Source organism: Gobio gobio (assembly GCF_949357685.1).
Source record: "Gobio gobio genome assembly, chromosome: 12".
Taxonomy (NCBI): domain Eukaryota; kingdom Metazoa; phylum Chordata; class Actinopteri; order Cypriniformes; family Gobionidae; genus Gobio; species Gobio gobio.
The window spans coordinates 48,709,962-48,732,076 of record NC_137105.1 but is presented as its reverse complement, the minus strand read 5'-3'; the positions used below and the strand labels follow the sequence as shown (position 1 = coordinate 48,732,076).

The window sequence follows — 22,115 nt, the reverse complement described above, 5'->3', positions numbered from 1 at the left end:
TAAAATTATTCACAGATTCTTCAAGGGGTGTGTAAACTTTTGAGCAAGACAGTAGATGTCAAAACCACATTAGCATTACCGCTGCAAGTTGTCTTGCCGTTGTCTTAGCTGCTCAAAGACCTCTGTGTCCTTGTGATGAGACGCCTCACAATGTTGCTGGATTTGCTTAATCACAGTAGGGCTCAAAAAGTCCCCCATTTGAGGGATTAGATCTTGCATTTCTTGCATCGTACACTTGACGGTTTGTCCCCGGCCTGTTATATTTTCTAAGTCCTTGAGGCAGTCTGAAATTTTCTCCAGGTCTTCCTTACATGGGGCCTGCTCAAGTAGAGCACCAGCTTCCTCAAACCACAGCTGGCTGGATTGAGAGGAATGGTGGTATCTCTGGAGCAGCGACAGCACAGACTGCAAGGCCACCTGGGGATCAACAGTTTAAGGAAACATTAGTATTCCATTACAGAGGCAGAAAACACAATTTCCTGTCAGGAATTAATATTATCTTACCTGTTTGGTGTCAAAAGCTTGTTGAAGATCGTCCTTCAGCTTTGGAATATCCATTAAATTGGTTTCAAAGTGTTCTGGAAATGGCTTTTGGTCATTGACGTACTTCTGTTTCTCTTCATTAGTGACATCTTCTAATACTCTAAACCTAGATTTCATTTCTCCTTGAAGTGCTGACAGTGACCTGACCTCCTCCTGCACAATCTCGATTTGTGCTTCTTCAAATATTAATGGACATCTCAATTGATCCCTAAGACTCTTGAGCCAGTCTATTGATACTTTAATACCAGTTTGAAAATCCTTATTTTCTTTAAAACCTCTCTCGCATTCTTCTATGTGTGTGTTAATCCTTTGCTTTAAAGTAAGAAGTTGTTCCTCCCTGAGGATAACCTGAGTCGTAAGGGTCTCTAAATCAAAGTGCTGGTTGAGTTCATCAGTTTGTGCTTTAAGACACTCTGGATAGGAACTAACCTCTTCAAGACATTTCGATAGGTTGTGTAGTGTAGATAATCTCTCTGTGGCTTCTGCCGCCCCATCTGAGTCAAGTTTGTCAAGCTGTCCCTTTAATCCAGTGATGCTATCGTCCATTTTTTCGATAACTGCTCGGTGGTCATTTAATATTTTCAGCGCTTTCCGCAATTCTTTCATCTTCCACTCAATCTGCTGGTTAAGACTGCCGTGGAGATGAACTAACTGGTCAGTGACTTCAGGGGCATATGGCTGACCCATGCTAAGGAAATCCTGAGTTTTACCTCGAAGATCTTTCATTCCCTGAAAGAGATTAGCAAGACCTCTCAGGAGAGCTTCATAGTTGTTGTGCAATCTTTCTCCCTCTTCTAGACTTTGGCTGGCTGACGTCTCTAAACTGTCACATTTCTGCTGAAGTTCCTCCAAAGCTTTTCGTGTGACATCAATGAGGGACTCAAACTCCCTGCGCTCCAGAAGCATTTGTTGGATCCTGTCGCGCTTCTCTCTGATCAACAGCAACACGTCATTGTACTGTTGTGGGAGGCCGTTGAGTTTCTCATCTAGGTAGCAGTGGTCAACCTCATTTAAGGTGGGAAGAATCTCCTGTCCTGCCCTTTGGACGATAAGCAAAAGGTTTTCATACTCTGAAGCATGATCAAGAAGCTGTTGGTATTCGCTCAGCTGGTTCTGAAGGTCCTCGTCATTCCCGCTCAGGTCAATAATGGGAAAGGTAGCTACTTCTGCTTGTTTTAACCACTCAGAGATCCTGTCAAGGTCCACTTTAAAGTACTTCCGAATGACTAGCGCCTTCTCTAGATTCTGCAGATGCTCCGAGCTCTTTTGCAAGGAGGCTTCGAAGGTGACTTGCAACTCCTCCAGCTTCTGAAGGGTCTCCTTCTTTTCCTCCTCAGTTGCATCCTTTACCAAGTCTCGTCCCTGTGTCCAAAGTGATGTGAGCTCCACCTGATATGCTCTTAGACTGCTGGTAAAATTCTTGCAAGTTGACACCTGCTTGTGCAGTACGTTTGGTAGGAGCGCCACATGATCATCTGCAAGAGCCCTTTGCTCTTGCTTCCTGATCCATTCAGCTGCCCTGTGGAGGGCTTGTAGGAACTGCGTCCGTTCTGTAAACACTTTACTGAGGCTTTTACGATATTGAGCTGCCTTGGTTCCAAGCACCTCTACTTCTGCCTGTGCTTCCTGGACCAAAGCCTGCAGCTTCCTCCTTTCATTAAGTCCTAGGCGATAGGAAAGGCTGCTGGCATCTGTCACGACCTCTGCCAGAAGCTTTTGCTTGGCCTCCAGTTCTGCGCAAAAGCTCAAGTGATCAAACAGAAAGCTTTGGGCCAGATCTGGAGGGGGACTGGTCTTGAGAACCTCAGAGAGGGACGGTTGCTGCAACTCAGCCCACTCTTGTGCCTCCCGCAAGTGGTCCTCAAGTTGACTCAATTCTTCTAGCGTTTGAGCTGAATTTTGGATTTTCTGCTGGACAAGCGATTCCACCTGTGTCCAACGCTGCTCAAGGTAACTAACCTGCTCTTTAACCAGGTCTCTGTCTTCTAAACTCAGGCGAGGCAGGATTCCGTGCCTGTTATTTCTCAGATCATCGAGCACGCATCTCTGGTCCTGCAGGTCTGTGGACAACTTCTTTAAGGCATCCAGACACTCCGCTGTGCTCTCAATATCTCCCCTAGAAAAGAGTCAGTATTTTTGTGAACAAAGAGAAGAATGATTGACAAAAATGCCTGAAGAACAACAACCCTCTACGCACACCTTGGCAATAGAATCGCAATTGGCTAGTAAATTGTTTCGTTTACTTGCCAGCTTATCTTTAGAAAATTGCATTTTGAATCTGAACGTACACTCGTAACATCACTCAATCAAGCATAATATTATGATATTATGATAATCAAGCAATATTTAATGATAGAACTTTAGTAATTAGAACTAAAACTTTGTAACATGTATGAATGCATATTTGTCATTTTAACTGAATTTATGACTGGTGGCGGTGCTTAAGGTGTGTTCAGGCACATTGTTGGTGCGTTGCTATTTTGAGGAAACCAAAATAGACAGCGCCATTGACCGACTTAAACCTGGTCTAAAGTCAAAACCATGTTTTGGCGCAATATTTTTTTGTTATTTGAAGGGCGTGTAAGTAATATGTGCCTTTAGGCGGGTCCACAACGTGTGTACACTTCGCTTATTGCACACACAGGGACGTTCAGCAGCTCACACACAAAAATAATAGGATTCTTCTGTGTTCACAGCATTCCTGTAGCTCAAACAATAGAGTGTGGCGCTAGCAATGCCAAGGTCATGGGTTCGACTCCCAGGGAAAGCAAGAACTGACAAAATGTAAAAAATGAATGCATTGTAAGTCACTTTGGATAAAAGAGCCTGCCAAACGCATAAATAAATAAATGAAAGTCATTGTTCAGTCTTTCCGCTCACAAATTCCACCATGTAAATAGCAATCCGGATGTATAATAGGGCCCTATGTGTTTAATTAAGTTAAAAAAATTGATAATAGTTATTATTATTAAAAGATGATAATAATACTACTAATAACAATATATAGCGCACTAAGGATTGATGAGCTGCTGGGTTCATGAATATTAATCACGTTGTCAGAGTTCACACAAAATGATGTGCTGAAATCAAAAAGGTACGGTAATAGATGAGCACCAGCCAATGAGATTGTCTTTTGTGCATTAGCTCCGCCCACTATCGGAGAAACGGGCGTATCTTCTGCTTGTTCTTAAAAGCTAAATAATTCCAAATGAACTCCATTATTTTGACAGGAAAATACAACAAAGAATATTGTTTACATGTTGATTCTGCGTGGTATGTATGACTCTCGCTCTCCCTTTGCATGTGTGTTTGAAACACAGCACTCTCAGCAAAGCGACGCCGATAAACTCACACTAGAGTTTATGGTACGTCAAATACAGAGACGCTGCGCATCCATTGAAACTAATTGAAATAGTACAGATCGCTTGACAGAGAGAGTGAAACTCAAGAGTGTTCAGCGATAGAGGATATGTCTATGCTAAACTTATACTTAGCCTCTAACACACACACACTGGCGAGTAAAATCGAAGAATTTATTAGCCAATTTCTAATGATAGACTTTATTTAGTCGCATATGCAAGTGATTTACTCGCATTGTAGAGGGTTGTGTCAACTATCAAACATGAATATGTTGTGCAAAATCTGAAAGGGAATGTTACATGCCTGGCCAATTGATCCCATTTCTTGGACAGCTGGTCAAACAACTCCTCCACCATACAAATGCAGTCATGATAGTCCCCACTTCTCTGTAGATCCTCCTCTTTCTGTTCCAGCAGCTGTGCAGCTTGTCTGCCCAGATCCAGCCAAGCACAGCGCAAGCGCCCAACTTCCATAAGCTCGGGGGACTCCTGACCAGCCGTTAGCCTATTAATGCTCTCCCTCAGCTGGGTCAGCTCAACCTGCCTGGCGCGCATCTCCTGGATAAAGCCCTTTGTGGCATGAAATATGGGGAATTATTAATAAATGCTGCCTGTCTTTATTTGATATCCTGCCAAATGGACAGCTCTGGATGACGCCCTCTGTCACTGGCAGAGAGTGAGCTTTGAGGTAATTGGGGTTTTCATTCAATCTATTGTTGACAATTCTCAGCACATCCAGAGATGTTAATATGTGCTATTTTTCACACACAATGAAGGGGTCTGCCTGGACGCTGTTATTACAGGCACTGACAAATCAATTCACACATCCATAATTACACCCAGATGAGTAATCTGGGGAGAAATCTTTATTAATGAATGAAGCTTCCTGCCAGAAAATGTAACAGAGGCCAAAGATCACCAGAGCTTTCAGCAATACATAATAGACTGCATCTGATTAACTGATAGATATGGTAGAAAACTTGTGCATAAGGTATTAATGTAATATTAAATTTGCAGTAGTGTTTCAGAAAAATCTCTGGTAGTCATAAACATTTTGCTGTCTTCCAATGGATGTCATCTATACACACAGCTGTCACTTACCTGAGCCTGGTCCAGCTGGTTCTGGGCAACCTTTGGCTCGAGCTCAGCCGGCCTCCTCAACATGCTCTGGAGGAGTTGATCCGCCTCAAGAAGACGACATTCAAGGTTGGAACGCAAGTCCTTGATCTCTCTCCAGTTCTCGGTTAGTTCTTGAGATTCCAGCATCCTCTCCTCGATCTGTATTAGGCGGAAAACATCTCTAAACATTTTCCAGCCAAATTATGATGGATTTTAATATTTTAAATATTAGTGCTGTCGATCGATTAGCAAAAATGTACTCGATTTTAATGATTTTTTCTGTGATTAATCATGATTAAAAACAAGTTAGATAATGTTATTTCACAGTTAATCTCCAAATTAAAGTTAAACTACATAAGGACAGTATATTTAAATAAGTTTACTGGCAACTTTTTATGAACGAAGGCCAGTGTCACTGATACCAATACAGATACTGATGTCTCCATAACATGTATTTTTTTTAATTATAGCCATTTACAGTGTAATTGAAAGCTATCTTTTTTTTTTTTACATTTATTAGGCTTTAAAAATATATAACAACGTTTAATTTAACCCTTGTACATCCTTATGGACATTTTTGGCTTTTTCAGTGTTGTTTTTTTTGTTGATAACTTTGCCTGTGTAAATGCTAACTGCATAAAATTTGCCACAGGATTGTATTTTTATTGGAATTTTAATATTTCACCCCCATTTCCTTTAAAAAAAATCTATTTTGCACTAGGTACACAAAAAATACTTCCTCTAGGCGCCTTTTGGGCAAAACATGTGGCTTTTAAAGCAAATACTCACTTTATTCCTGTTTTCTGCTTCTGCATATTATAAAGACAATTGGATAATTTATGCAGCTGTAACTGTGTGGGTGTGTTGGTACAGAGAGTGGTTTGTATGTGTGTAATAAAAGAATTGTGTGTGGGTATGCGTGCGTGTGCTTGTGATATTTGAGAGAGAAAAACTCAACTGTACTGCAAATCACAAATCCAAACACTTTGTGTATCAGTGGAGTTTTGCTGGCATCTAATGGGGAAACTTTGGCGCTGTGCCCAAACAAACTCTGACTGAAAGCTCATTTTTTGAGATATCAACCTCAAATTTGGAACATAGCTTTTTTAGATTTATGGCTTTGGTTTAAATGGTTAATGTGACTTTCATGTAACAAAGAGAAAGAAAAAAAAGTCTTAATGATAAATTTAAACCAATGGACATAAAAGTACGGAGTACATACAGGGACATTTTGAAATACTTCGAGTTTGCCTCGCAAATCTTTTGCGTTCCCCTGAGAAACTCAAACATCCTTTGCATTTTCTCGTAAAAAATGTGTTTTCTCACAAAAGTGTTGTCTTCCCCCAATAGGTGTTGTGTGTTTCTCTGGGGAATGTTAAAGTGAACGCAAAAGCATTGAGATATAATATTTTTCTTCCGTCACCATATCCCTTAGTTTAGGGGTTCTGTATAAAAGTGCCCATAGTAGAAGAAACAACTAAAAACTGAAGTTAGAACATTTGAACTTAGGGATGCAACAATACAGTTAGTCCATGGTTTAATACATACCTCGGTTTTTTTAACCACGGTTTTCGGTTCGGTTCTGATGGCTTGTCACATTAGTTTTTTGCTATTCTATTGTTAGCTGACAGGAACAGCAAGAGGTTAAGGAGAAAAAAGACTATTTTTGTTGTTGCAATACACTTTCTTTATTTAACGTAAAAGACTTAAACCTTAAAACTTTACTTCAAAAACACTTGTACATATTCCTAGTGTATTGTATAATATAAAATAAATATATATAAAGATTTACACTGGCAGCTCAGAGCTGTACAGCAGTATTTAAGTATGAGATTGAATGAATAAATGTAAAAATAAAACACTACATAGACTTCACTATAAAATATACATTGATTCTTATCAAAGCTACTGTATTAAAATTTTTCAGTGAGTAATTTTCTCTTTGTCTTTTGTTGTTTTATTAACATTAAAGGGATAGTTCGCTCAAAAATGAAGATTCTATCATTGATTACTCACCCTCAAGTTGTTTTAAACCTGAATAAAGTTCTTTCTTCTGTTGGTAAATATATTTTGAAGAATGTTGGAAAGCAACAGTTGCTGGTCCCCCTTGTAGGAAATAATAATATGGAAGTCAATGGCTACCATCAGCTGTCTGGTATTCAACTGTCCGTGTTCAACAGAAGAAATTAATACAGGTTTGGAACAATATTAGAGTGAGTAAATAATGACATTATTTTAGAGGTGAACTGTCCCTTTAAGGACAAGCTGCAGCGTGTTCACTGGGCTGTCAATTTAAGACCTGCACGCATCTAATATAGACACATGTCGATTTTACTTTCACTTTAGACATAACCGACTGTGTTTATGTTAACCTTGTGTGTATTTGACAGTATTAGCGCAGTAAGACGAATACTTAGTCCAGTAATCACGTGTTTGATAGGCTTTAAGTGTGCACGCGAATGAAATGTTTAACCGGCAAGGCTTGAAAACACATGCAAAAATGAACTTTCGTGATTCCTCACTTCACCGTTCTGTTAAAGTGTGGACAGCATTGCAAGCGTGGCTAAACACCCCTAACTTTAGTGCATAGTGATTGGATATTTGCTCATAGCAGCGCGTAGACTCACAGGCACACTCAAACATAGCCAATTCGGAGAGCAATAAAAATAATTAATTAAATGCAAAACTGAAAAAATTCACAAGCGCGTATTGAACCGTGAATGCCGTACCGAACGGTTCAATATTATATTGTGGCATCCCTAGTATTCATAATGTATTTATGACCGATATATGTTGTAAGAAATATACATTAAGGCCAATAAATAATGTATTATTTCGTTCAACTGAGACTCTTCAGATGCGTACTGTTCACCATTATGGTTTTGAATTGCTTGAAATATGATTGGAATCACTTCAAAAAAAGTGTAGCACAAGTCTGTCATATAGGCTACATAAAATTATAATAAGAACATCATAATTGTGTGCTTGGGACAAGGCTTTAATGGTGAGACTTTTGTTTTGTAATCAGGCTTTCAAAAATGACACAAATTTGGATTCGGATCTATCGGCCAATATATCGGTTAACGGCTTTCAAATACAAATAATTATCAGTATCGGCTAAAATGTTCATATCAGTGTATCCCTAGTATTCTAATAAGTCACTCACCTGAAGTTTGACCTGCTGTATGTCAGAAGCCGTCTCTCGTACGGTCTCATCAGAAAGGTCACAGGTAGAGCACACCAGCTGCAAATAGGTACTAGCCTGCTCCTGCAGAGTTCGGTCCTGCTTCATCTGACGAGACATTTAAGAGAAACCAGAAACCAAAGCAGGTAGAGTTGATTATACATAGAGTCAGGCTTTCTCATACCAACTTGTGTGTAGATACACAAAGCAACATAAAAGCCTATACCTGTGTTAGCGCCTCCTGTAGGCAGACTGGAGCATGTGCAGGAAGCTGTACCTCCTCTTGTACGTTTGAAAGCCACGTCTGACACTGTTGCAACGTATCCCGCAGACTAACGTGCTTCTGCAGTTCCCGATCCAGACTCTGATACATCTACGCAAACAGACAGAAGTGTTTTACGAACCACACTGCATGTAGTGGTCAGGCTAAAATTGAAACAATACCACGTCTATATGGGTCAACACTGAGCCAATTCATCATAAAGCATGCACATCAAAGGGTATTTTAAGTAATCCTCAGCTGTATAAAACAGGAACAGCATGACTCTGACATATTTGAGGAGCAAAACGGAGAATGACATGAGAGGGGCATACGGTTAACCATGCTAAATCGGGTCAACGTAAAGCACCAAAAGTCCATTTGACAGGTGTTGAATGCTCTGGCATGCCTAATCCCATGAGCGGAAAAGCTGACGCTGATTGACATTCTTAATTCACGGGCCCTCGCGGGGGGCAGGCAACGACAGGCTTGCTTTGGCAGACGGCAGGAGTTGGCAGAGTACGTGCAGACTATGGGACTCATTGACCAGATTGCCAGGTGGCAGGATTTACCGGATGGCATTGTTCTGGCAAGGTTGGCACAAGATGGTACGGGGTATAAACTAGCAAACCAGAAGGGAAGGGTTTATCAATGTCTCGGCTTGTTTTGACGGAATTGGACTTGATGGGCAAAATAAAACTGGCACGGGGAAGGGGGCGAGGTATTAATAGACTGGGTGGCTTTCTCAGAGAGTGACTGAGCAGGAAATGTGTCAGATGGCAGAGAGTAGTTGCCATACTAGGGGTGTGTATGATTAGGGTTCTTAGAGGAAAGCAGGTGGCAGCTTTTGGTGGGATACTGCAAGAGTTGGAGTAGGGGGCGGGAAATGGTGATTTGCAAAGGGGGGTAATGTGCTCACTTTCATTGCCGTGGGCTTTAATGATATGCTTTCACGGAGAAATGATTTCTTAGTGCCTCCTGATGGGTCTCCTTGTAATGACACTGGCATGCAGAAGTCAAAATGTCAAGCACATTTCAGACGTCCCTGGTTTATTGACTGCCTGGCGAGGATTGTTTAATCTGATTTAAAAGACAAGTACACAGAGAGGAGGATTTTGTCCGCACTTTAGTTGGTGCTGTGCAACTAGGAAGCCAGGCAGGGTGGATTAAAATAATCAAGAGCTTCTGGAAGAGTGGCAGTAAGTTGGCACGCTTGAGCTTGCTGCTGGAACAATGTTTTGATGTGAGCAGTTACAGCTACACAGTGACACGAGGACAATGAACGGAAGGCATTGCAAAAATTGCTGGATTTTCGAACTATATATATATTTATTTGTTCGTTTGTTCAATTATTATTATGCTGTTTGTATAGTTTGTTCAAATTTAAATTAAAAATGCAACCCTGCTGTCATTTTTTTAACCAAGCCAGAGGCATTTTCTTGAATTTCTTAAGTTATTAACTCTCCAACACCTTTTTTCCACCTCATTTAGAATTTTGCTTCATTGGCAGGACATAATCGGCTGCTTTTAAACAACTAGTCGATGTTTGCAGACACATTTAAAGGCCAATACTATGGGATTAAATTCCCCAAAAATAACAAGTGTATGTAAAAATATGTAAAAAAAATATTGCACAAACTGAAAAAATAATGCAAAATGATCAGAATAGGAAACAACGTGGTCACGGATGAAAATATAATCAAGAGTTAATCCAAACTTTAGATGCATATATTGCACATACAACGATTAGGCAAAACATTATGACTGGTGGGTGGGATATATTAGGCAGTAAGTGAACATTTTGTCCTCAAAGTTGATGTGCTAAAAGCAGGAAAAAGAGAAGTTTGACAAGGTCCAAATTGTGATGGCTAGACGACTGGGTCAGAGCATCTCCAAAACTGCAGCTCTTGTGGGCTGTTCCCGGTCTGCAGTGGTCAGTCTCTATCAAAAGTGATCCAGGGAAGGAACAGTGGAGAACCGGCCACAGGGTCATGGGCGGCCGAGGCTCATTGATGCACGTGGGTCCGATCAAACAGACGAACTACTGTAGTTAAAACTGCTCAAGAAGTTAATGCTGGTTCTGAATGCTGGCACCTTCAGGGGTCTAGTGGAGTCCATGCCTCGACGGATCAGGGCTGTTTTGGCAGCAAAAGGGGGACCAACACAATATTAGGAAGGTGGTCATAATGTTATGCCTGATCGGTGTATCTTAAACTTATGTTTATGTGTTCTCAAAAGTTGTTTTCCTTGTTTTTTTTACGCTGCACTTTGTGCTCTCATATTTCATTCTTTTGTGCGCTTGTGCTGTTTTTCTCTTTGCTCTTCTTTCCACATTCTTTTCCAAATGTAAAATATGAGCAGAAAATGTAAGAGAGCAATAAAACCAAGGAAAACAACTTTTAAGAACACAAACACAAGTTTAATATTTGTGCAATATAATGTTGTATGTGTTTAAACTTTTTATTCATAATGCTTATTATTTATTGATCCATAACCGCAGTACTTTCAGCGGGAATTTAATCCCATAGTATTGGCCTGTAAATGTGTCTGCAAACATCGACTAGTTGTTTAAAAGCAGTCGGTTATGTTCTGTCAATGAGGCAAAATTCAAAATGAGGTGGAAGAAGGTGTTGGTCTGGTTGAAAATGACAGCAAATGACAGTACTTTTGGCAGGAATTTAATCCCATACAACACCGATGCACCAGTGTATTGGCAATCGCTAAAAGACACATAATTACACCCCTACTTATAGAAACTGTGGGTCATTATACAGCGTCATAAGTCTATATGCACAGTAAACATCGGCACAGTGCTGGTCTTGTACTTGTGTGTGGCCAAGTAAACTCACACGCTGGGCAGTGCTGCAGATGGCAGAGTAGCTGTCTCTTGCTCCCTGCTGGTGGCTCTGAATTTGCTGGCGAAGCCGTGCCTGGAGGCGCTCACTGCAGCCGGACAACAGCTCCTCTCCCTTTTCCTTTAGCGTAGCCAAACGCTCCTCAAAACCTGCTATCTCCTCCATAATAGCCTGGGATTTAACACAAAAGATTTTCTTAGAAGTAGCTTTAAATATTCGTAAAAATAGGCAGGAGCTCTTGACATTATGGATGCGTTTCACATTTTTTATATGTGGGTAAACAAAGCAAGGATGTCTGATTGGTTGTTTAGGGTTTGTGCTTTTCTGTGATTCGTCACCTTATGTCTGGCTAGATGCTGAGTGGCAGCTTCCAGGCCACCGCTTGATGACGGGTCAGGAGTCACCATCCTGCTGGACATCTGCAGCAGCCAACGCTCAATTTCCTGTAGATCTTTGTGGTAAGCTTCCTGTTTCTTCACCTGGCCCTCCAATCTGTGAACATGTGTCTAAGGAAATACATTTAAATCACAGAAAAGATCGAGGCATTAGTAAGCACTCGAATGAAAGCACCTATATAAACACACAGCTGGAAACCCTTGTGCATGATAAAGAGCTTCTGACAGCTGCAGGCATGAGATGAACGTTTGGAAAGTGAGTATTCATGGCACTGATTGCAGGGTTAATGGATGCCATCTTTGAGGAAATGGCACATTAAAGTCCCGAAATCAATATTCAAAAGATTAAAGGGGAAATAATCTGCATTTTAGTAGCATTTACAATTTAGTTTTAAACGATTCCATCTGTATATGACTGTTACCCTTCCGAACAAGCATTGATTTATAAATGTGGTAGGTCATACTGTACATTAATGCTCTGAAATCATGTTATGTTGCATTTAAATGTAGCATTGTGTAGTCATTTTGAGCTCACCCTTGCTGAGCCACACAGCTCCTGGTAGTCTGCCTGTAGTCTGGAAATGCTGTCTGTGATGGAAGGGGAGTGAAGGAGGGTCAGCAGAGACTCTCCTTTCTCTAGCACAAAGCTCACGGCAGAATCCCGGGATAGCAACGAATGCTCCACAGCCTGGACACAAAACAACAATGAATACAGATACAGAGATGTACACTTGGCAGTCTGTGGTAAGGACACATTCAGTTGATCAAAACTGTAAAGACTTTTGCATTGAAACAAATGAATGCTTTTCTTTTGAACTTTCTATTTATCAAAGAATGAATGAAAAAATGCATAAGTTTCCACAAAAATATTAAGCAGCACAACTGTTTTCAACATTGATAATAATCGTAATCGTTTCTTGAGCAGCAAATCATCATATTAGAATGATTTCTGAAGGATCATGTGACACTGAAGACTGGAGTAATGATGCTGAAAATTCAGCTTTGCATCACAGGAATAAATTACGTTTTAAAGTATATTCAAATAGAAAATGGTTATTTTAAGTTGTAATAATATTTCACAATATTACTTTAATTGTATTTTTGATTAAATGTATGCTAGTCACACAACTACACTTTAAAAAATTGCCAGGAATTTACAGGTTTAAAGAGCATTATTTTACAATAAATTACTGTAGTCAGAAATGTACAGTGAAATGAATGCATGCTGGGTCTTTTTCTTAAGAAATACTGTGAATAAACAGCACAATGATGATAAAGTCATCGTTAACCTGCCACTGTAAGAAATGATATTGTCCAGTGCTGTAATTGTGTTGAAGTCACCATGATGGTGATCAGTGTTTCGTTAGCTTGGGATCTTGGACCTTGTATATTCATATTCAAATTTCTGATCTATCCATGACAAACGAAAACATTTGTTAAAAAAATTGTCAAGCTAGAATATAAAATAAGCTAATTGGCTGATTTTAAGTTAGTCAAACTATACTATTATTAGCATTATTTCAGCATGAAGATTTACCAATATCTTATTTCAAATTCATAATTGTTTGTAGATGATATTTCACAATAGTGAAGCAGCTGCTGAGATTTATCATCATTTTACACAAAAAAAAATTCTCACATCACCTAATAATGCACAGACATCAATACTCAACATACAAAACACAACAATGTTGACACTCAACAAATAATAATAATAATATAAAAGATAAATTCTGAACATTACAAAATAAACAAACAACACAAACTGTTAAAAATGAAGCAAAATGAAGTTCAGCAGCACAGATAAAACCAACAAGAATCAAGAAATTCTTTCACAGCATAATCTATTTATGCCGCACTGCATGCTGGGAACCTCCAAACATGGGCTGGGTGGGTCCTCCCCCAGAACAATTTTACTGGAGTAGAGGACATTTACATTAAGTTACGGAAGACACTAAACCTTTTACAGAGGCAATTGTGTAGGGGTAAAACACATGGTAGAAAGTTTTGATCGAGGTTCGAATTCGCCCATTTGCCGAACTCACTCTACTCCATTTTCCCATCACATATCAGATCGGAACGGCATTTATTTCCAATAAAAATTAAGAAAATAATCGAAAAGTGGAAATGAAGCATCTAACGTTTGTTTAAAGGGGCACTTCAGCGCTGGGAAGATGAATGTGTATTTAAACTGTGTCATTTATGTAGTAGAAATGTGAAATTATTTTTGAATTTGGTGCCTTCTAGACTGAGAAAAGACAGAAAATGTATTTTTGTCTCATGTGGATGAAAGACAACAACTCCCAGAATGCACTTGCTTCACTGCCCTACGAGGCCACTCCGTACACCGCCCCCAGCGTCGTTTTGATCTTCATAATACAATAATTTCGTTCAGTTAGAGAATAAACACTACAATAAAAAACTGAAAGTGTCTTTTCAATAAAGTGTGAGTGAGCCGAACGAAAGTCACAGGACAAACGCAGCAGGAGTCAGATTTCATTCATCATGAGAGGGAAGTAAGAGATGAGGAGAGCTGAGGTGATGTTAAGCGCGGCTGTCATTCCAGTCTGGCGCGTTTTCTGATCGCATATGGAAGCTAAACTTTCATAGGAATTTGTTGAAGAGTTGAAACACTCACTTTGCTCTGCACCGCTCCGTTATGAATGCTCGAGCGCATTTACATTCTGTGAGTGAGATCTCTCCCCTATTGGTGGGTTGAAAACATGCGGAACAGCTCCATCTACTGGCTGTAGTCTCTAGCCTCTGGCCAAAAAATCCTCAGATGACGCAAAATGACGGTTTAATTGCTAATCGTAGGATTTTTTCCAGAAATAAAATGCATAATTCTCTCGTCTCAGGGGGATTTGAGGGGTCAAAGTACCATAATTCAAATATACTAAGGGGTTTCTACTGATACAAAGCTTAACGCTAAATCACTGAAGTTACCCTTTAATAATAAAGGAGCAGGTGCACAGACATGCGCTGAATTAGAGACGGTAAAATTGAGTAGGTCCAATATCATTGGTCTTAAAAAGTGGGTGGGTCTTGTTCCACCCAAATACAATGTTTCCGACGCCCATGCCTCCATAGCTCATATGCAACGCACAAATACAGTATGATATTGTAGATTTTAGTGCAGTTAGATACAAGAGAAGTCCTACTGTGGAATCACTGTGAAAGTCATGCAATTATTAACCTGGAATATACTGTAATTTCACACTTCATAGTGGTTGAAGACTGTAAAACAATTCACCTACCTTGTACTTGGCCAGCTGGGCTTTTCTCTGGTAAAGTTCTGCTTTAGGTTCAACAGTAGAGCTGAGCAGAGCTCGGGTCTCCCTCAGCCACAGCATTTGGCCCTTGAAGCGCTCTTGGAAATCTTTATAGAGCACGATGCTCCTTTCCAGGGTTGCATGCTCCTCCCGTAGCCCCAGAATAAGCTCTTCGAGCTGCGATCGCCCCGTTTGCACTTCCCTCTCTAGCCTGGATGCTCCAGGGTCATCCAAGAAGGAAACGGCCTGCTCCGTAGTCTCTCGAAGTGTTTTAAGCAAGCCGTGACCTTGATCCATCTCTCCCTGTAGAGACTGCGGGATAAGAGAATCTTTTAAGCAACGAATTAAAGGGTACAAAAAGAACGACAATAACAAAAACAAAAATCAATAATTTAATAAGCCATGGGAAAGATATTCATGCCTTCCCCAGGGTGCAACCAAGACATGTACAGTATTTCCTGTTCCTGACAGCTGCTTCTGATCCCTGTATTCATGTAGAGCTTCAGAAGTGGACTTTTCTGATGGGTACTTTGAAGCCTGTCGGGCTCCTGACACCTGTGTGCGGAGACCCGGTGAGGCCCCAGACAGAGATATAAGAGGAAGGCCCAATTACCCAGGCCTTAAATGGGCCTGTCGCAGCGGGGTTTCCCCGGCAACGACCCCACTCAACCCCTCCTACTCCTTTACCTTCAAGCGGGAAGCTTCTCTATATGATATTAGCCTGTTGTCTCTAAAAAAGGGCAGTGAGAGGCCTGTGGCTGTACAGCAGGATCTGGAGCTACTGCTGCGGTTCTGACAGCGAAAGGAGCCCCAGTGTTTTAATGATCATCTCCGCACACAAATAAGGAAATGAGAAGTTAGTGATGCAGAGAGATGTAGGATGCAAGGATAATTGGGCCGAGAAATATGATCCGGCCATAGAAGCACACACTTAATTGGCTGTTTATTAATTCACAAATACATGTGTCTATACCGCTGTTGTTTAATGTAGTGGGTGTACATAGACAGTAGCTTCTCCATGTCAGTTTGCTATTAGTGTCTGTGTTGCACCATTGATCTCGACATGGATTAAACGAGCCAAATGAGCTGTATATATATGTATAAGTGTGTGACGGAAGAGTGTTATGTGAAGTTGAAGCTGCAAGGGCATTGCATCAATTACACAGTCTGTGCCAGCAGGTTCCACAGACAGGCCGCTCCTTCATCTCAGCTATCACAGTGGGGGAGTGTGTGAAGTGGCTGAGTGTGCGCGTGCACACAGGGTGCGATCGCACTAAAGCTTTCTTTTGCTTTGTGCAGTAGACATATTGATCATATCCATAAGAAGACAAAGAGGCTTGTACACGTGCACACACACACACACACACACACTGGCTCTTACGATCTCAAATATGAGTGCAAAACTGTGCCAGGCCCACTGAGAGTGCTAGTCTGTGGTGTGTGTCTGTGTTATTTATCAGGCCAAATCAATAGCTGTTAAACCACAGGATAAAAAGGGTTGACAGTTTCATCTCAAGTCCCCTCAATTCTAAAAATAAAAAATAAAATCCTGTACACGTGTTATATATATTTTCAGAAATAAAATGGTACATTAGTTTAGGCTGAGTTATTTTTATGATCATGTTCGTGTGAATATATATATATATATATATATATATATATATATATATATATATATATATATATATATATATATATATATATAAATACACTGTGTGTATGTATGTATATATTAGGCAAATATGTGTGTGTGTGTGTGTGTGTGTGTGTGTGTGTATACATATACAATATAAGAAATAAGTTATTAATAATATATACACACACACACACATATTATATAAACAAAAACTTGTATGTTAGATGCGATTAATCGCAATGTGATTAATATATTTATACACAAAGTCAAGCCAAAATTTATTCAGACTCCTTCAACATTTTCTCACATTATCACAGTTTATTCGCTTAAGTTTAGAAAATGGTAATAAAATACGACTGTGATAAATATGAATTAGATAATACCAATTTAGGTCAACCAATAACCAAGCAATGCTTCATTTTGTTCATTCTGTGGTGTCACAGCACTGCAAAATTGCTCTTCTTACTTAGTAATTTTGTCTTGTTTCTAGTCTAAATATCTAAAAATGTACTAGATAAGTAAAATGACAAGATATTTTTTCTGGTTTTCATGAAAATAAAATCAAAATGAATTAAGTTTTTGCTTAAAACAAGCAAAATGATCTGCCAATGGGGTGAGAATAATAATCTTGTTTCTGATTGAAATCTTGTTTCTTTGTTTCTATCCCAAACAGAAATAAGATTCTTTTTCTCACCCCATTGGCAGATACTTTTGCTTGTTTTAGGCAAAAACTCACATGATTTTGATCATTCATTCCCCAGAAAACAAGAAAAAATGTCATTTTACTTATCTAGATCTAGTAAATGCATCTTGATTTAAGTATTTTTAGATATTTGGACAGGAAACAAGACAAAAATACTAAATAAGAAGAGCATTTTTTGCAGTGAGGTCACATTAGCAATGAAATAAAAAACACTTAAAGGGGGGGGGGGGGGGGTCTAATGCTATTTCATGCATTCTGACTTATTCACACTGTTAAAGAGTTGATTCTCATGCTAAACATGGCCAACATTAAAAATAATTAGTTGGACGTATGATGGAGTATTTCTGTGCCAAATACACTCCTTCAGGATTCGAACAAGTTTCGGAAAGATTTTTTAGAGTAATTCCTTGTATGGGCACTTCTTCTGGATAAGCGCATGCGCACATGAGCAAAAGCAGGAGCGCGTCCATCAACAAGCTTCGTTCGGGTTACTGAAGCCGTCGGCAGCGCTGTCATTTTGTTTTTAGACCACGAAATCAACAATGTCACTAAAGACGTGTGTTTCTGGTTGTGAGGGAAAGATCACTTTGTTCAGCTTCCCAAATAACCCAGCGTTAAGGAAACAGTAGATGCAGTTTGTTTTTCTATTCATTTTCTGTCAGTCTAATTTATTTATATATACATTTTTTTTTTAAAAATCTGTCCTGTGTGTTCTGAGCTAGATTAACTGAGACTTGTTACAGCACTTGCATACTGTTGCCCTTGACTGTTCTAGTTGCTTCTATTGCTCTCATTTGTAAGTCGCTTTGGATAAAAGCATCTGCTAAATGACTAAATGTAAATGTAAAATGTTTTTACGGAGTTCTGCAAGTGTGTTTGTTTGCTCCCGGTCATTGTTTGTTCATGCTCATTTCTATATACCCTAACCATTAACAACATGTATTCTTATTTCACTTATTTCTGTGCCTTAATTTAATTATTATATTGATTAGTAATACATGGTTAGCTAATCTGTGTGCTTTGTATATGTGCATTTCTGAAATACATAACGTGGACAAATCACTCTAAATTGTAATGTAGATGCATGCATTTTCTGTGAAGCTGCTTTGAAACGATATGTATTGTGAAAAACTCTACGCAAATAAATGTAAATTTAATTTAATTTAATTTAATGAGTCGAAACCGAAAACCATGAAACTGCATCAAATGTCTATTTTGTTGGCAATCGGTGCGCAAGTGCATATAATGTGAACAACATGAACGTATAGTGTATCGAAAGTTATCCAGAGATAATGCCATGAATGTATTGTGTGTGTGTGTGTGTGTGTGTGTGTGCTCTCTTTAGCTCCACCCACTGCACGCCTCCACAAGTTCGGCTGTTTTCAGAAAGAGTCGATACAGCTTATCTGTCTTTTATAAATCTGATCAAACTAAAGACTCTTTGGAGATATGAAGGATGCAATACTACTCTATAGGTACTCAAGATTGACATGAGACTGGCTGAAACATTATGACCCCTTTAAGCAGTATGCTCAGGTCAAAGTGTCTTAATAATTTTGGTCCCAAATTTGTATAAATTTTACTGGTAGTCCATTGTATGAAGAATTTTTGGGTATAATATGTCACAGTTTACTTTGTTTTGCTATCCTCACTTACATAAATGAACTATAGTTTCCTGCACACACTAGTAAAAACATTATATCAGCTGTCTGAATCATTTTTGGTTTGACTGTGTATATTATATATGTATATATATGAAAATGTTGGTGTTTTCACTATGCCATACCTCAAGTCTCTTCATCTTCTTTTCCATTGTAATGCGATCGAGAGCCTCTGTCCTTTCGGTAACGATTTTAAAATTCTTCCGTGCTGCACTCAGCCAATCAGAGAAGGTCCTGAGGGCATTTTGAGCCTCTGTGAACTTCTGCATCTCTTCCTGGAGCTGTTTGAGGGTCTCCTAAATGACGGAAGGATAAATCAAAAGGCTCATTGTCAAGAATGCCCGCAATTCTGTCTCATCAGCATGAAGGGTTTTGATTGATCTAATGCCGCACACTCGCTAGCATTCACCGCTGGGGGCTTGAGGCTGAGCTATTTTGCCGCATTCTGCTCTTGACATTCAGATCCCTCATGCACGTGGCACCAATTAACGCTTTTGCGCTGTGCTGCGCGCACACCTATCTGCAGAGATGTAATAGCTCTTGACTGCAGTGCATGTGGCGGCCCGTTGTTTCTCACAGAATAATTACTCGCTCTCTTCAGTGTCGCAGCCAGGGTGTGTGTGCATGTTAGAGAGAAGTGGGCAGGAAGGAGAGGTGTTACAGCAAGTGTTAAAAACAATTCTGCTGCTGCCACAGAAGCAGCATCACCGATTGATGGGCAAGATTGAGTCCTACATTGTTTAATTACAAGCTAAGGTCTCTGTGTGGGCGAGACATTGATTTTTCCAGCTCTGAAGGTTTTTTTTGCCATCACAGAGGGTCACAGGAGCTGGTTTACCAGGCTGGATAGCTTCCAATGTTTAGACGGCTGAGAAATTAGACTCATCAGTGTGCTTTGGCAGCAAAGCGAGAGGTGAGCCAATGACGCCAGGTTCTATTAAAAGAAACATAATTGGAGATAAATGAATTTAATAATAATAATAATTTTGAGGTTAAGGGAAGAAAGTATAGTTTTAAAATGCCCACACGAAAAAAGTTCAGAAGAGCAGTGATATTTTAGCATCATTTATACTATTAGAGTATTTATTAATATTTTCAGTTTTCATTTTAGTAATTTTATGTACGTTTGTCATTTTTATTCGTGTTTTTTTTCTATTTAATGTATTATTATTATTTGCTTAATTATTAGCTAACAAGTTTTTCATCTATATTTATATACAATTTTATTTCAGCTTTACTTCAATTACCAAAAATGACTTTTAATACTTTTAGTTTTACGAGAACAACACTGGGAGAGGATTTGGGGGGAGAAACAAAAGATCCCAAGAGTAAACCAGTGGATTAATTAGTGGGGTATTGTTAAATTCATGGGAAATAGGGTGGCCAGATAATAAGACCGCATTGCCTGTTGTCTTTTTTCACATGATTGACATGATGCTGCATAATTGCATAATAATCATTGAGTACATAAGAATTGTTAATAGAGTGGTGCAGGTATGACATCACTTTGTAGACCAAAATGCGGAAATACATTTTTTAAGCACTTCTGGTTCCCTCGTCCCGAGGTCAATGTTTTTTTTTAATGGGATTATCACGCCGAACAGGTAAACTCAGTCGCTTTTACAGTCTCATAATGCTCATAATTGTGCTCTTATTAACTATTCTAACTCAAACGTTCTGGGAAAATGTTTTTAGATAAAAACTAAAAGAGTTGTGGGAAGCTTTAGTGATGGTGACGTTGAAGTCGAGCGACCGTGGTGTAGTTCATTTATAGCCTACCTTTAGCTTTTTACTTGTGGCGAATGCATTTAGGCTTCACAATTAATAAAAGTTGTGTTCATCAGTGATAATTATCTTGATGGACAAAACGTGCAAGTATCATAAACTTTTCTTGATCACAGAGCTTGTTTTTCGCGATATTCCAAAAGCTTATGGAAAAATCCTATTGTGTTATTGTTGAGGGAACCAGTGTGATGCCAACTGTTGATTGGCCTACAAAGTCACGTCATACCTGCAGCACCCTATAGTGTGACTTGCCTGTATCTGTAGGAGCAAGGCGTGGTAGCGAGCAGTGAGCTGGGTAACCCTGGTACTGATCCGACCACTGACATGAGCGTTCTCTACGACTTGCTGTGCAAGAGCACTTAGACCTTCCACCTCGGCCTGACGGTGAGCAGCCTCAGTCTGCCACCGCTGAAAAGAAAGGAAAACGTCAACGACATACAGTACATGAAACCAAAGTATAGTATTTCTGTAATCATCAGGCCTAAGTATAATCCAACGCACCTTCAGGTGTTGTAGCTGGGCCTCCTTTGCAGTGACATCAGAGCGGCGGTGCTTTCTCACTTTCACTTTGAGCTCAATGTCAACCAGCCACTGGTCTAGGCTTTGGAATAAACCTTCTAGTTGTTGAACTCTTGCGAGGGCCTGCTCTACCTGGACTTTGGTCTCACAGAGGCGGTCTTGGTACCCCTGCCATTCTGTCTGTGCCGTTTCCAGGGCCCGATCCTCAATTTGAGGGGCACCCCAAGGAACGACTCTTTCCCGACTGGCAAGAACTGAACTGAGCAAGTTATGTCCCTTAGGGCAATGAGACTGGAGCATCTGGTCATGTTGTTAGAGAGAAAGAATGAGAGTTAAAGATTACCTGTCCAATATGTTTGCCTTTAATATTACAATCAGAAAATATCACAGTTATAATAACCTGCAGTTCTTTTAATGTGTTCTCCAGAGCATTTACATCTTCATCTAGGGGTGAGAGGAGGGCCAAACTGCTCTGCTCTTGCTCTAGCCAGTCTTCAAACATGTGCAGCCCTCGCTGGTACTCTTGATGGAGAAGAACCAATTCTTCAGCCTTGCTGACAGCAGCCTGAAACACCAGTAGAGTACATTATTTCACAATTGTTTCCAAGAGAAGCATAACAGAGTGCAACACTTTTTCAGCTGCTAGTATTTTCCACATTAATTTTCTCCTTTGGGATTTCCAAACATTTTTCAATAAAGGGTTTTCAGCCACAAACCACACCAACTAGATCCAAAGGATATGTTTACAATACAACAATGTACTAAAAACAGATGACAATGTAATCCCCATAATCGATGAGGAGATAGGTGACGAGGAAGAGGATT

General features: G+C 39.7%; 1 protein-coding gene across 1 annotated transcript in view; it reads right to left on the bottom strand.

The window, feature by feature from the left end:
• syne1a (spectrin repeat containing, nuclear envelope 1a) overlaps positions 1–22,115 on the bottom strand; it is a 248,224-nt gene that overhangs the window by 99,387 nt on the left and 126,722 nt on the right. The window contains exons 65-78 of the mRNA XM_079830658.1: positions 21,691–21,855; positions 21,273–21,590; positions 21,024–21,179; positions 19,112–19,282; positions 14,972–15,298; positions 12,250–12,402; positions 11,658–11,825; positions 11,314–11,490; positions 8,432–8,578; positions 8,188–8,313; positions 5,004–5,180; positions 4,207–4,472; positions 505–2,659; positions 80–417 (exon numbers count right to left, since the gene is read on the bottom strand). Coding sequence (XP_079686784.1) covers positions 80–417; positions 505–2,659; positions 4,207–4,472; positions 5,004–5,180; positions 8,188–8,313; positions 8,432–8,578; positions 11,314–11,490; positions 11,658–11,825; positions 12,250–12,402; positions 14,972–15,298; positions 19,112–19,282; positions 21,024–21,179; positions 21,273–21,590; positions 21,691–21,855 — 4,844 coding nt within the window. The remainder of the gene's footprint in view (positions 1–79; positions 418–504; positions 2,660–4,206; positions 4,473–5,003; positions 5,181–8,187; positions 8,314–8,431; positions 8,579–11,313; positions 11,491–11,657; positions 11,826–12,249; positions 12,403–14,971; positions 15,299–19,111; positions 19,283–21,023; positions 21,180–21,272; positions 21,591–21,690; positions 21,856–22,115) is intronic.